Source organism: Pholcus phalangioides, unplaced genomic scaffold (genome assembly GCF_987345545.1).
Source record: "Pholcus phalangioides strain wild (caught in Gottingen) unplaced genomic scaffold, Ppha-v1.0 ptg000010l_1, whole genome shotgun sequence".
Classification (NCBI taxonomy): Eukaryota; Metazoa; Arthropoda; class Arachnida; order Araneae; family Pholcidae; genus Pholcus; species Pholcus phalangioides.
Genome location: NW_028301603.1, coordinates 43,841,637 through 43,857,302, shown reverse-complemented (window position 1 = coordinate 43,857,302; position 15,666 = coordinate 43,841,637). Strand labels below are relative to the sequence as shown.

The 15,666-nt window shown below is 36.5% G+C and overlaps 1 protein-coding gene across 2 annotated transcripts in view; it reads right to left on the bottom strand.

Moving 5' to 3' along the window:
* The window catches only part of LOC149081557 (TBC1 domain family member 13), a 39,276-nt gene extending 24,396 nt beyond the window's left edge, over positions 1–14,880 (bottom strand). The window contains exons 1-9 of one of the 2 annotated variants that reach the window (XM_089238498.1): positions 14,815–14,880; positions 6,944–6,998; positions 5,082–5,155; positions 4,163–4,203; positions 3,391–3,452; positions 3,203–3,296; positions 2,964–3,046; positions 2,144–2,300; positions 1,688–1,819 (exon numbers count right to left, since the gene is read on the bottom strand). In XM_089238498.1, the coding sequence (XP_089094624.1) occupies positions 1,688–1,819; positions 2,144–2,300; positions 2,964–3,046; positions 3,203–3,296; positions 3,391–3,452; positions 4,163–4,203; positions 5,082–5,155; positions 6,944–6,963 (663 nt within the window). In that variant the 5' untranslated portion in view covers positions 6,964–6,998; positions 14,815–14,880. Of the gene's footprint in view, positions 1–1,687; positions 1,820–2,143; positions 2,301–2,963; positions 3,047–3,202; positions 3,297–3,390; positions 3,453–4,162; positions 4,204–5,081; positions 5,156–6,943; positions 6,999–14,751 lie in introns of both variants that reach the window. The other variant, XM_089238497.1, reaches the window with a different exon arrangement.
* Between the last annotated feature and the right edge of the window lie 786 nt (positions 14,881–15,666).

Below are 15,666 nucleotides of genomic sequence, written 5' to 3'. Positions count from 1 at the left end.
ATTATTGCTGGGGGTGGGGGCATGATGATGATGTCAATTCATCTATACATATATACATTAGATCAGTCGACTCCACAATGTATCTCCGCCCATGCTTTGGTGGGTTAAAACTTGAGCTGCTTTGGAAACAGATTTCCTTAGCACTTTAATGTGCTAATCAGCAGTTTGATTATTCCAGATCACTGCTTTTCACTGATTTTTACTGTTTTTCAATTCATAAGCAAAATTAAGCTTTTTATCATATTTTAGCTGATATTAGATTCATTTAAAATATCTTCCAAATGGTTGTATCTTCAATCACAAAGATTATATTTTACACTTTCTCAAACTATCCATCTTTTCAGGACAGTGTATTAGGATTCTAAAAACTTACCAACAACAATGCACCGAAAGAAAAATTCATTGAAAGTAAAGTTCACAGACCGAAATGCACCATAGGAGAGATAGTGAGTGAGTAAGCAAGTCCAGGGTCTGTTCAGACATCTTTTGCAAGGTTCTGCGAATTCTCATTTTTGTAAAAAAAATTCATTAATTTTGGAAAAAGCAAAATAATCTAGTTAATTTATCACAAAAGAAATTAAATGTCAAATTTATGATTACATTAATGTGTACTTTGTGAATGGCCAATATTTCAGATCCAGAATTTTGTAAATTGCTCATTTACTCAATTACTTATTTTCTCAGTCACTTGCTCGCTCACCCATTCTCAAACTCTTGCTTACTGACGCTAACACTCAATCTCTCAATGATGAACGGTTGTCTGTGAATAATTGGCAGTGAATTTTCTGCAGACACAGTACGCAATTATAAAAGGAGTGTTTCACCAAAACCATCGAAAAGGAATTTCAATCGCTGATATCTCAGCAAATTTTCATTCAGTTGTAAAGGCAAATTTCTCGTTACAATAGAGAGAGGTGTAAATTCTACTGATTGACAAATATTTTATTGAGAATGTATAAAATTACAAATTTTCATATTTTTCCTAGTAATCATTTTCGGAGATCAAACCATCACAGTAAAACTCCCCTCTTTTAAAAATGGTTATTTTTCAAATTTTACTAGAATTTTAAAATGAACTGTGGAATTTTTACTCCTTTTAGATATTTTTGGAGAAATACCCAATGTATCAAAAGTAGTCAGTTGTCACTAGATTGCATGGGAGATTAAAAATATGCATATATAGCTGCTAAAGGTGACTACACATGTAATTGCAAGTACATTCAACTTTTTTGTGCAAGCATTCACAATTTCCTTTTGACACCTCACAGTACAAGTATTGCTTGTATAAGAACCAGTTTGTACTTGAAACATGTATAGCTTGAGCAATGATGTTTTTGCTTTGGCTACTTTTATCCTTACATAAGGAAGAAAAACAGCAACAAAAAATACTAGCACCAAGCAGAGCTCACTGGAATATGAAGACTGTTACTTGCTTTTACAAACTACCCACATGGTACACACCTTTTGTTTCGCTTGAGCATGCTTGGCTTACACAAGCACACATAATTAAAATTGTTCAATCTTCAAGCCTCTTTTACAATCAAAATGCTTGTGCAAAATTTCCCCTACAGATGCTCGATTATGCTTATGAAAAAAATTGAATGTGCAGGCTTGTCAAGCTTGCGGTCATGTGTGTAGCTGCCTTAAGCTTGTAACCAAAAATCACACAGAAAATTAATTATTTTACTTGAACATAGCTTTGTCCTGGATTCAATTTGGCATAAATGAATAATATCCTTTGGACTACTTCCCAATGAGCCTCTTGTCCATTTGGCAAATGCTCGTATTCTTCTTGAGCACGCTTCTTGAACAGAGAAATCTGAAAATTTGAAAAAAAATTCAGATTAGCATGAATGTTACTTTTTCATTCTTTACAAAAAAAAAATTTTAAACAATTTCTCAATGATGTTGATATTTTATGACCAGTGTCCAAAGTCCAGCCAATTGGCAAAGTGGCTATTCATTTCTTAAACCTTGCAGACTTGATATTGACTGTAACACACACAGAAATATACAAGTATTTTCCATACAGGTGATCAAAATTTAATATGCATAAACATATGAAATATTGTTTTTACAAGTATCAACACAAACATGTAACTCATTTAGCTCGTACAAGCAAGTGTTAGCTGTTGCCTCTTACATTTGTTGTACCCCTCCAGTTGCGAGTAACTGTCGCTGACCTCAGCACAGTCTGTTCGATTCTGTTCCTCAATGATTCTACATCTTTCCTGCAGACAACTGCTTCACATGGATAATCTGTGGGCTGCTGGAAGAAGGATATGTCTGGACACAATCGCCTGAAAAATCCAACGAAAAAAATGCTTTAAAATAATGACTTGGAGATTAATATAGATCTCTGACAACAAGATTTGGCTTTACAAACTCCCCCCCCCCCCCCTCCTGGAAAGAGGATCCATTTTGTCCACGTGAAAAATGAAAGGGTACTCTCTGGAGTTGCCGAAGCACCTTTGAGAATGAGAATTTCATGATTTTTTGCACAGATTAAAATTTCATAATTAAAAATCGTAGATTATAAAAGGGATTTTCGAAAGAAAAAGTAGGGATTTTTTATATTGAACTTATAAGAATCTAGGCAAAATAGGCACCAGGGTGTCCTCAAGAATCATAAGAAAAAAAAAAATGTTTCGTCAGTAAAACAAACAAATATCACAAATTTGAGGGCCCTGGGAAATTTTACCCATGCAAAAATCAGGCCCAGGTAGCATCTCCAGCGTTTTTCCTGCCTAGACACTAAAATCAAACTTAATAGGATGCTGACGGTGTTAAACAAGACAGATTTGTCCATTTGTTAACTTCATTCTTCAGAACATTTTATCTAAAAAACAGAAAAACAGTCCGATGTCCTTTCTTGTCCTGGAAAGACTATAATTGTTTTATCGAAAAGAATTAAATGATCAACTCCTTAACATAAAGATATATACATGAGGATATATACTCACCGCACATCTTTATTGATTTGCAAAAGTACTTCATTATCTTTGAAAAAAGTCATCCATTTTCCATCAGGATTAGGATTAAGTGGCTACCAAAAGAAAACGTAAAACACTTTGAGAAACTGAGACTTTCAGAAATTCTAGTTGTTCAGTCCGAGGTAAAAAAAATGAGAAAGACAACATAAAAAAAAGTTATCAAGCAAAACTGAAAACAGTAATCAATCGGCACAACAAAAATCTCTTACGTGGTCTTCTAATGTAACATCGATACGAGTCCCAGATTTATTCTGACTGCCCGGTATGATGACCATTTCTTCGATGAAACGACAATATAGATTCCTAAGAAGCATAGGGAATTTCAGATTCAAATTCGAATAATTCTAATTTGTTGATTTGAACATTTTATTTTGATATTATAGCCAAACGTTTTCACCTTTGTTTGTTGAGGAAATCCTGCCATTCTGCTTTCTTAGAAGGCAAATAATACAATAAAAGCTGCAATAAACAAATAAATGTCCTATAAATATGTTATAATTAAAATTTTAAACCCATAACAGACATTCCAATGTTTGAAATAAGACAACACATTCAGACCTATATGATACTTAAAATTAACTCATCTTTCCAATTCTTTTTTCAATCTCTTACTGTAAGAGGGGAAGGGGGCTTATAGCCAGTTCTATGGGGTTTTTGTGGTCCTCTTTGCACCATTCTTGTAGTACCTGTTGTCAGGAAAGATCCTGATAAGGACTATCAAACTCACAACATTTCTGAGCATCCTTTGGTTATGTAGGTGTCTTAACTGCTAACCTGTGTTATTTTGACAGCTTATAACAAATTCATAGTTTGGGTGACTAAGCCCATAGCATTTTCAAAAAACCTAACATTTTTTTTCTCCTCTTGTTCTGATAAGCAAATGTATTATGGCTATTGATAATACTCCCCATTTATTTCCCGAAAGACATCTGGCTTCTCAAAACTGGTTTTTTACTTGCAAATCTTTCTTGGTATTGTTATACGCAAACCCGAATTGAATATCAAATGTAATTTATCAAATTTCTATATACATTCTTTCTCATTTACCTTCATTCCCAATACTGTTAATCACCCCATTTACCAAGCAGACAGATTTACAGAGCTCAAATACTAAACACACATTCAAAATAAAAGGCAACAAAGGAAATATTTCATCAAACAGACATTACCTTCCAGCATATTGATCTGTATCCTAAACTATCTGGTATACCTGCAAATGAAATATACAATATCAGATATGCTATAAAAGATACTAACGGTTATAACTCAAATTTTCAATATCTTGAAGCCATAATTTGCCCCCTATAATCCACAGATCGGAGTGCACAATCTCAGGCCCACCAGGGGTTCCACATGGCCTATTAAAAGTGTTCACAGTAGAAAAGTATAGCTGACCATATTTCCTTCATAAAAATGCTATAAATCGGAATCAATATGACATTGCCAATTAAAGCCAAAATAAAAATTGTCAGCGGTAAGTAAAGTTGTCCATTATAACCAAAAAAATTGACAAGGGTTAATGTAATTGCCAACTATCGCTAAAATTTCTGAAACATTGCCAATGACAGGAAGTAGAGGGCTACTGAAAGTCTCAATAGATCAAAGTGTAATTCATTAAAAAAATTGCATGTTAGACAAATATGCTGGATGACAAAATTATGATAATTAGGGTCGCAATTATCAAATCATAATGTAGCCTATAAGCAAACAAGAAAAAATCAAGTAAACTCCTTCGTTGGGGAAAGAATGGGACATTTAGGACTGACATAGGAATTGTCAGGACAATGAAAAGTATGAGAATGTCCTATAAAATATAGTCACCCAATATATTGTTTCTGGCTCACAAGCGACAGAAATATCGCACATCTGGCCTGCAGACTGAAAAGGTTATGCACCCCTACTATAGATTATATGTATAAACTATGATAATAAGGATTTTGCTAAAAAGACATGGAGATTTTCTACTCGATATAGGTGGGGGGGATGTACTGGGTGTAACTTTAAGGAATATTGCTATTATAATGAGTTATATTAAAAATGAATGCAACTTATATGACAGTGGAGTTGATATTGAGGGGATAACCATACCATTGAAGCAAAGCTCCTGAAGTTCATCTAAAGGAATAACTTCTCTCGAGAAGAATTCTTCATAAACCTTAAGCCTAGTAGAATAAAAGAGAGAATCTCAAGATTTTTCACAAATTCATAGACAAACAATTTCTAAGTAAGAATTAAATCAACATAAAAGAGAGGCGACCATAAGAAAAGTGGCTTTTGCAGTGATGTTCAGTTATCACAAGATACACTGGATAACTGGCTATATGTAGAGATGCTGATTTTTTGGAAAGAAAAATTCATCTCTGCCTCCATGGGACTCAAACTCTAGTCCCGCGTGTGTCAGACAAGTACTCTACCACTAACCTATAAAAGCAGATAGAATATTTCTTCCTTGGGAGAGTATATATGCTGAATGGTGTGTGCGATGGATCACTGTCCACAACAATCACCTAATTGCTAGCAAATGGCATCAGGTGCCACTAGATTTTGACACATATGAAAAGAAAGATGTCACCTCCAACCATTCACCTAGTTATGCCAGAATATATACATCATGCCAATTTTCTGCATAATTCCAAAAACTAATTATTAATTACTTCAATTAATAAATTTGTTTTTCTTGATCATTTTCAAAAACGGCAAAGAAAATGATGAACTCAGCTTCAATGCATGCTAGTCAAAAAAAATTTTAATAAAAAAATATATTTTATTAGCTTCAAACGTCCGAGAAAGAGAAAAGAAGAAATTAATTGACCAGATGACTGATTAATACAAGATAGGCCTATTCGATTATTAAACCCTCAAGTGGCAATTAGAAATCTCTAAACCCATCTTCAAAATGCCAATCTTTTTAATTAAGAAGGCTTTCATCCGATTTTCAGCAGTTGTAAACTAAGGGGTATAGGGAAAAAATTTCCATTGAATAATAATTTTTACAAAATATCTGGGCTTGTCAATGCTGAAATAAAAGGCTTTTACTGAGGTGAGATATCTCATGATTGCCGCTTAAAGGGTTAATTTGAAGACTAAGATTTTCTCAGCTAAGGCTGTACACATAGTACGGCACATAACAACGGAAACAATTGTATTGTTTTACACTGCACATACTCGAGAAGCAAGGCAAAAAAGAGAAAGAGGCCACTCAACGAGGCGCATGATGTGAACAAACCTGTTCGTTTTCCACCTCAATCTGCTGATTGGTCCATTTCTCCCCATTTATTCTTTCCCTCATCTGAAGGGGGATCATCATCGTCAAATGCTTGCATTTCAGAAACCCTCACGGTCATATATTTTCTCTATCCCCCTTCTGTTTTACTATTCTCAGACATCTCTTCCTCAACCCCTATGTATTTTTTTCTTCCTAGTTGCAATTCTTGTATAACTTGTATCTCTTCGCTCTGCTATGAGAGCAGCCTAAGAGGCCATCATAAATTTTTGAAGTTTCCTCAAACATCTGTTGACACAATCAGGAGACATTAAACTAACTGCAACAAACAGAGCAGAGTCAAAATTTTTATTGCCAGCTTTGAATCGTGGGAAGAAAACATTGTTTCCTAGAATCGGGTAGGCTTGATCGGACTCTACTTATCGGGATTGGTCATTTAACATGTGTCCAGCATAATTTCATTTGTTGGCAGTAATTATCATTTTAATTTTTTACCTCATTCTGATGTTGGCCACAGAATGAAGATTTCTTCCTCAGAAATTTTTATTTGGCTGCAAAACTGGAGGGTGGCCGTTAAGAGAGGTTTTGCAACTTCTAATAAATTTTCTTCTTATTTCAAACTTCCAATGTTGTTGTTTTTTGTTTTTTTTTGCGAACATGCCGTCACAGTAATACGCAATAGTAAAATTATAACTTGAAACTTGCCAAAAGAAAAATAGAGTATTACCTGGCTTTATAATTGGCCATTTTGTTTATTCATCCAAAGAATTCACAACCGTTAACTAGAATAAATCACAAAATATTCATGTAAATATTACAAGCAAATGATATTGTCTTATAAATTTACTTGTAAGCATTATAAAATCTGATATTGGGGGGAAAGAAAACACATTGTGGACTACCAATAAGAAATGAAACTGTTAAAGTAATGACTTGAACATCTGTCTATTGACCTCTTTACAGCTGTCGGTCAAGTGGTTTCCAACATTTTCTCTCACCAAGCCCCACCTAAGCATCTTATAAAAAATCCTGATGCCCACCCCCTCCATCCGTAATCAGGGGTCTATCCAGCCAAAATTTGGGTGCGTTTTCCAGACCCTTCACGAAAATTCTGCAATTGGAAAAGGAACATTTCACATAATTCTGAATCGCAAAAATGGGGTCTTAAAAAAATTCTGATTCTGAAAAATGGATCCTTCAAAAAATTCTGATTCTGAAAAATGGATCCTTCAAAAAATTCTGGATCTGGAAAATAGACATTATGGACATCACCATCTGGGGGCTAATTTTCAATTGGATTGGATTTTGGGTTTATTGGTGCAAGGACCAATAAGGTCAAAATGCATGGGGGGGGGGGGGTAATTTTGTCACCAGCTGTTGCTGAGTTAGGAGGCTGTATATTGCGCAGTCCGTTCAGCACAAAAGAACACAGTGTTCTTAGGAAAGAAAATGTCTATCCTCATCAGCTTGGTACTAGAGCAGCACTAGGGAAGTGTGAAATCAGTGATTCGATTCTTCATATTTGCAGCTGCAAATTGATTGGCCAAGAAAATTTGTGGAATGGGAAAAGGGTGGCAAAATTTGTATAACCCTCAACAAATCTTCCTCTACCCAGAAAGCTAGAGGCTAGGTGCAACTAATAAATTTATCGGTTGCATTTGCTCGAATGTAACCAATAAATTTATTGGTTGCTTTTTGCTAGGTCAGTGAGTGACCAAAAAGTGGGATCAGATCAGTGAGTGACCTAGAGCATGAAACGCATGCGAAGGACCAAAAGAGTGACTTAGAGAGTGTGAATCACTAAAAGAATGATCTAGAGCATGTGCAACTTGTGAATGACTATAAGTCATCATCTGTACCTCGAAGGGTTGATGTGTGTATCACTGCAAGAGGTGGTCCTACTTCCTAATCTGTATATTTGATTCCTGCATCACATTTTGCTTGAAATCAAAATCACTTATTTCTATATGCATTCCCTTTCTATGTGCCTGACAATTTTCATCGCATTCTACTCATTCTTTCATGGTGTTGCATTTTCTCTGTCAGGCAGTGTCTGTCTGTTTTTACTTTTGTTCGCTGTTTCTTTAGTTGCATCCATTTCATTCTTGGCGGCTTTTCGTCCTACCTTCGGAGTTTTGCCAGAAAAAAAATCTTTAAAAATGGATAATACAAAAGTTTTTCCTTTGTACTGTTATAGGTCTGCTGCTCTTTGTGGCAAGACTTTTCAATGGCGAGATTGAATTAGGTTTGCATTCACACCTCAAAGTTGGGTACCAGGGAAAAAATCCTTAACCCAATCACCACTGTACAGCCTGCAGATATCGAAGAATCTTTCAGAGATGCCACTGACATACTATTGACGTGCCATTGAGTGTCAAATACCAGGAATTTTGGAAAAAGATGCATAAAAATTTGTGCAGGTGCACCTGCACAGGACCCACTTGGGGGCCTAAATGTGTCAGAAGGGGCCTAAATTTAAATTCTTGCACAGGGCACAGGAATGGCTAGCTATGGCCCTGACTATTGTATTGATATACACGTGGGTTGTTGAAGATATTTAGTTGCTTTCCTTAATGAGGGGCCATGTACAGAATTTTCAAATATCCGAGTTTTATTCCCCTGCGGAATTTCTCTCCTCTGGTTACATACCAAAAATAATAGTAATTTTGCGACTATCTGCCGGCATTCAAAGACAGCATCTATACAGTGTAAATTTGCCTTGTTCCTACAAGATTGTGAATGTGCATTTTTTGAAAAATCTTGAAGGATTTTGAACACTTGTTCTGTTCAAAGTGTAAAACATTTTCCGCAATCGTTCAAAAAAACTGAAAGTCTACCTTGAATATCCCCAGTTTTCCCATCTAGCTGCTATGTGGTAGTCACCTTTTTGCATAGCAAAAATCATTGGTGTACACAGAATCAGCTTTTAGAGGGCACAAGGATTTCTTCCACAGAAATTGTGGGTCACTAATGCTCAAAAAGAATTTTAAATTAACATAGTATAGAAAAGATTGCATTTTCTCCAATATTTTAATTTTCTACAAAAATATTTTTTATTTTCTTGGGACGGGGCCCCCAATTTTACATTTGGTGAAAATCCGAGTTTGGAACCCGCGATTACGCAGTGATAATATGCTAAAAATATGATTTATACTAAGGTTTTCCAATTTTGAGTTGGCTATTCCTTTGAAAAAAAGCTCTGGTCACCACGAAAATCACAGACCTACAACACAAATAAATATACATTAAATATCAATCCATGTATCACTAATTTGGAGAGATGCAGGGCCGCAACTGTTGCGAAACAACGGGGTGGGTGGACTGGATACATCGGTTAAATGAAATACACTAATCACACAAGGAAACACACGTCCTTCATCATCACACTTTATTTACGGGAGACACTTTATTTATTAAGGATAATTCAGAATCACATGGAAATCAAAATCTAAAGTAAAAATTATCACACACTGTAGAATTATCACACACATCTGCAAGAATGATATGCAAATTTCAGGAAGCCACCAGATGATGCCAATAGTACGTCACAATGACGAGAGTGTAAGGGGGGGTATATAAGGAATGGTGGCAAAGAAGTAAAATTGTTCAGAAAAGTTCTGTAAGGCGCTCAGTGCCATAAACGAATAGTTATGACACAGAGGATGCATGTGGATGATTTTTTACGTGGTAGAATTATTGGCCGCCTGGAATGTGGGCGTACTCAGATGGAAGTATCCGAGGAACTTGGAATTGCCCAAAGTGTGATCTCTAGGCTTTGGCAACGATTCCAAGATAACGGAAATGTCAGTAGACGTTACAGTACAGGTCGCCCCCAAGTTACAACGCCGAATGAAGACCGGTATTTGGCAGTAACTGCCAAAAGAAGCAGACGAAGCACAGCATCCGACCTGTCTCATCAGCTATCAGCAGCCATGGGTACCACAGTTTCAAGGCAAACCGTATACAGACGTTTGGGAGATATTGGTCTATATGCTTGCAGGCCTGTCAGAGGTGTTCTGCTCACAGCAACTCACTGTCGGCAGCGATTAGCCTGGAGTAGAGAACATGCAATGTGGACATCGTCACAGTGGGCTTGTGTGATGTTTTCCGACGAGTCCAAGTTTAGCTTGCAGTCTGATTCACGTCAGACTTTCATATGGAAAACGCCAGGACAACATCATTGAACGACACCGTTACGGTGGTGCAGCATTGCTTGTTTGGGGTGGAATTATACTGGGTTCCAGAACAGATCTGCGTGTTCAAACCGGAACCATGAAAGCCCAAATTTATCGGGACTTTTTTGTAAAGGAGATATTTTTTACAATTGCTCCAGGGAGCAGAAATCGTAGTTTTTATGAATGGCATCATACATACACCGTCGTTTTTGTTCTTTATCTTTTGTTTAATAAATGGGCTTTATGAATAAGTAACGTTTGTTTTGTTTCTGAACCTTTATTTGCCAGAGCTGGCATTATCCTCAATTTATGGACATGAGTGTAATTACAGTGGATCCTGCTTATAACGCTTTTCAAAAAACTGACTGTCATAAAAAAAGTTGTAAGCACAGGAAAACACTTTGAACAGGAAATCTTAATAAGAATTATTTAGAGATGGGACGACGAAAATAAGTTGTACTAAGTGAAAAAATGTTCTAAATATGTTCGTTATAAGCAGGATCGACAATACATTTGTTTTAGATTTATTACATCTGCTAAATTCCACATGTTCAATTCTCAGAGGCTTTTCCTACTAGTAGACAATGAAAACAAATGAATCTTTGGATAGAACATAAAATTATTTGATTCAATACCTATATACCAGGTGTACAAGTATGAAATGCAGATTTCAGAAAACAGATGGTGCACCAATGCAGTTTGTGCTATAAAGATTTGACACTGCGCCATTTTGTTGTGTCATCAACAAGTGTCATACAAGCGCACGAGTGATAAATTGGAAAAGTCTGTGCATAGTGTTGTATTGTTGTGTTCAATATGTCGAAAGTTATACTGAACAAAGAGCATTCGCGAACATCATTCATTTTTTTGTTTTCATTTGAAGAAAACTGCTGCTGAATCATACCGATTACTTCGAGAAGCTTATGGTGAACATACTCCATCGCAAGATACGTGTGAATGATGGTTTCGGTTTTTCAAAAGTGGCGACTTCGATGTTGCAGACAAGGAACATGGAAAACCGCGAAAAAAAAAAGGTGTGGAATTGGAAGCATTGTTGGACGAAAATGATACTACACAGACACAAAAACAACTCGCAGAGCAATTGGGCATTAGTCAACAAGCTGTTTCTAATCGCAATGCCCCATGACAACGTGAAATGCTCGTTGACAATGGTCAATGTGCAATGCTCCATCACATACAGCAAAAGCGGTTCGCTACACGTTGGAAGCACTCAGCTGGAAGTTCTACCCTATGCGGCTTACTCACCAGACTTGGCTCCTTCCGATTACCACTTGTTTGCATTGATGGGTCACGCACTTTCTGAGCAACGCTTTGGTTCGTACAAAGATGTGAAAAAATAGCTCGATGAATGGTTCGCAGCAAAAGGGGAAGATTTTTACTGCCGTGGTATTCACAAATTTCAGGAAAGATGGGAGAAATGTATAACAAGCAATAGAGCATACTTTGAATAAAGCACTTTTTTTATCATTCTTCTGAATTTAACATGTTTTTTTTGAAAAAAAATCAGCATTTCATACTTGTACACCTGGTATATTTGATACCTCCTCCTCATACCCAGAATATGAGCCACCGCTATGTCTCAATGAAGAGATATAAGCAGGTGATAAAAGACCTGGACATGCTGGAAAAAATTCAGAGAGATCAGTGAATTATGGGGGAAAGGGGGAACCATGTTTTTTTTAAGATAATTTTTTTTCTGTTTCTGACATCTGCAAGTGGGATATTTTGTGTCCTTCGTCAACTGGGTTACTGATGTACCTTTTATCACAGTTGCAGGGGAAGGGGGCCGAATTGCTTTGCCCAGAGTCTGGGTTTTTTTTTTGTTTTTTTATTTATAATAAAAAAATAGAAGCAAAAATGCTGGATATGTGCACACACACAGCATTATATGTTTATTCAGTGTACAGCAGAGGACTGTGTAAGGAGGGACTTAAGCTATATGCAATTTTCGTAAGCAACATGAGGGGCTCGCAAATTGCCGATATTATGATAAGGGAGGTCCCGTGGATCACGGATGGGGATCCCCCAGGGGGTGCATCATTGACCTCGGTTAAAATGTGATAAAAGAAATGAAATATAAAATTATAAATGATTTGCAAAAAATGTTATACATAAAAGTACAATCATTTATCTTCATGCCATCTATGGGCCGTTTTACAGCTGTTTACAACCATTTTACGGTTAATAATGCCATGAAATTCTTCAATGTGCAATAGGCTTGGTATTGTAGACCCTGGTCAGGTCTCCAATATTTCCAGTTTGTTTTGTATCGTTAGATTCCATATGAAATTATTTTACAATATTATTTTATGTTGTGTTGTAATGTAAATAATATATTGTCTGTCGAAGTATGTTCATTTTTCAGATTCCATAACCTGATTGGACGGTTTGACAAAGGATCATGGGACGGCTTCACATCAAATACCAACAAAGTATTGAGAACAGGACTACAGAATGACGCTACTCCAAGTATATAACACACCTATATCATCTTAACTACGCACTTTGCCCATAAAGGAGTGTACTGGGTAGCACTTATTCCGTCACCATGTACATTTGTTTTTAACAGCAATCTGCTAATGTCGCTCGGGTCATCAGACCGCTTTATCTGTCTACAGCATTACTACCTGGATTACTAACTGGATCATGCGTTCTCCTGCATCATAGTGAGAGTTTGCCGTTGATGATCTGACCCTGTTGATTTGGAGGTTGGGAGCCCTCGTACTGGATATGTGCCAGAAAAGTATCGATGGGAAATGCTCAACGTGAACGTCTGGAATTGGAAGGAGCCTCGACAATCTAAATTGGCGAGAGCCCTCCATTTTTTGTTGAACATTTGTTGTTAAAGAAACTCTAACATAAAAGAGATTAATACTGTGATAACCAAATTAATGAAATGTTTATATTTTTTGTAAAGATACTTAATTTTAGAAAAATAACTGAATAAATGATTATAAAAAGTTGTCTTTCATTTTTGTAATCCTTGAAATGACTCAATGTTGGTAAACATTAAAGTAAACCGAGTTGTACTGATGAATGGTACAACATCCGAAATGATCATCAATGAACATGCTGAACTAGTATGTGTACTCATTAAAGATAATTTAAATGATATTCAAAAGTTAAGTTAAAACCTACAACAAGCTATAATTAATTACCACACACTGAAGAAATGCACACATGGCATCAAGCCCCATTACACCGAATACTACTACTAGACCATACATGCCCGAATGTGAGTATATCTGAGTATCTGTGACCCCTAACATATTTATGTTGTTCAAGTAGTGTTTGATTTGAGTTCTTGCTCATGTTGCCATCTGATGTCTTACAAACTTTCAATTAAAGATGGTAAATGCTTGAATTTTCATGTCACATAAGTAACATGGGATACTTACCCCGCTATAAAAGATACGATAAACTATTACTACCCATCATACATTGAAAAATGCATCTAGCTTCTTAAAGCCATTAGCCACTATACATCAAAATAACGCATACTGTAAATACATTGCATACTGTGTTTTAAAAAATATGACTAGCTATTATTAACCGCCATACATCCAATAAATGCACCGGATTTGAGCCATTAGCTACAATACAATGAATAAAGGCATGGTGTACTTTGTTACTGAAAGATACGACAAGGTGTCAACCACTGTCCTCTGATTAAACGCATGCCATACTTTATATTTACGAAAGCTGCATGACACCTAAAGAATGCACTGCACTGTGAGCATATTCTCAGCAACACAAAAAATACAGGGTAAATCCCTAGGCCAAAGCCCAACCAGCATCAAAAGGGAGCTTGTAAATTTTATAATAATATTTGAATAATATATCTTCACAACAATGAATAGAAGAAAATTTCATCAAAATAACTGTGAATAGCCTCTGAGCCATTTCTTTGCAACGCAATGCTGTCAACAATTACCTATTCAAATCCTCCATAAACAGCTATTTTCAAAAACTAGCTTACCATGGATTCACATGAATAACCATGTAGCCCATCATGTGCAATCAAACATGTAGAAATGGGTCAAAAATTCAGCGGTTGCATCACATGTAATGTGGGTTCGAGACACATTCAAGATTATATCTATAAGGGGGACTACATTGTAAAATAGGGATTATTATAGTTACCATCAACTAGTACAAGCAATGTAATACACATAATATATGAAATCCAATCGAATATATCAGAGCCATTTAAAAACTATTTCGTGGCATTTAAATAAATATCTAACTACATTGGGATGTTTAAAAGTTGCTACCCATGATAATTATAAAACATGTTGGCTTTTTTTTTTAAATGGCCAAATAATAATTGAATAATTACTGATAATTTCGTTCCGACTTGAAGAAGAAACTGAGAGTAAACAAATAACCTTCTAGTGTTTACCATTTGCAACACGCGCAACGTTTACGCCCCAGCTGGTGGGTCACGGTTTGTTGACCATCAAGAAGTGAAGTGCAGTGTCGAACGGATTGAGTATCAATGAAAAAAATGAATTCGAAAACTCAAAATATTCATTTTTGAAAGAAACTCTTTATCTCTTATTGACAATAAAAACTGAAATTTCATAGAGAAAAAACTCACATTTCGGATGAAAAATTAAGTCGTGACTGACCATATCTGTATATTAAAAAAAAAAAAAGTAACACGTTGAATTGGCACCACTAGATAGTGCTGCCATCTGACATCAATTATCGTAACGCAAGACTTTTTTAAGCCGGGTTTCCTGTGCCGCGCGCAACGTTTGCGCAGCGCGACACGCCGTCCACTCACCAATAAGAAAAGTAGCATGACTGTTTTCCTACAGTGCGCAATACGCCTCACAACAGCGCTTTACGTCGGGCGTGATTGGCCGACTGCTTCTCGAGGAGTCAAATGCGTCGTGCGCCGCGCGTTTTGCCGATGTTCTCTCTGCGCACTCTTGTGTTTTCTTTCCTTTCCCTTCAAACCGGAGCATGCAGACGACAGAGTAGCTGATGCCAAGGCCATATATCTGATGCGCCAAGCTAGGAAAACACAAACGCGTAGCGTGATTATGTAACACGTTTCTGCCGACGCGCAATGGCGCAATCCTGTTCACGCGGCGCAAAAAACCTGCTCCTAGGAAAACCCGACTTTAACGCGAGATCGGCGCGCATTTGCGCTGAGTGAAGTTGAGAAACACAGACAGGGCCACGCAAAAGAAAGTTTTGCAGCCCCTCTAAAAAAATTAATATAACTAAATCCCGACTTACAAAC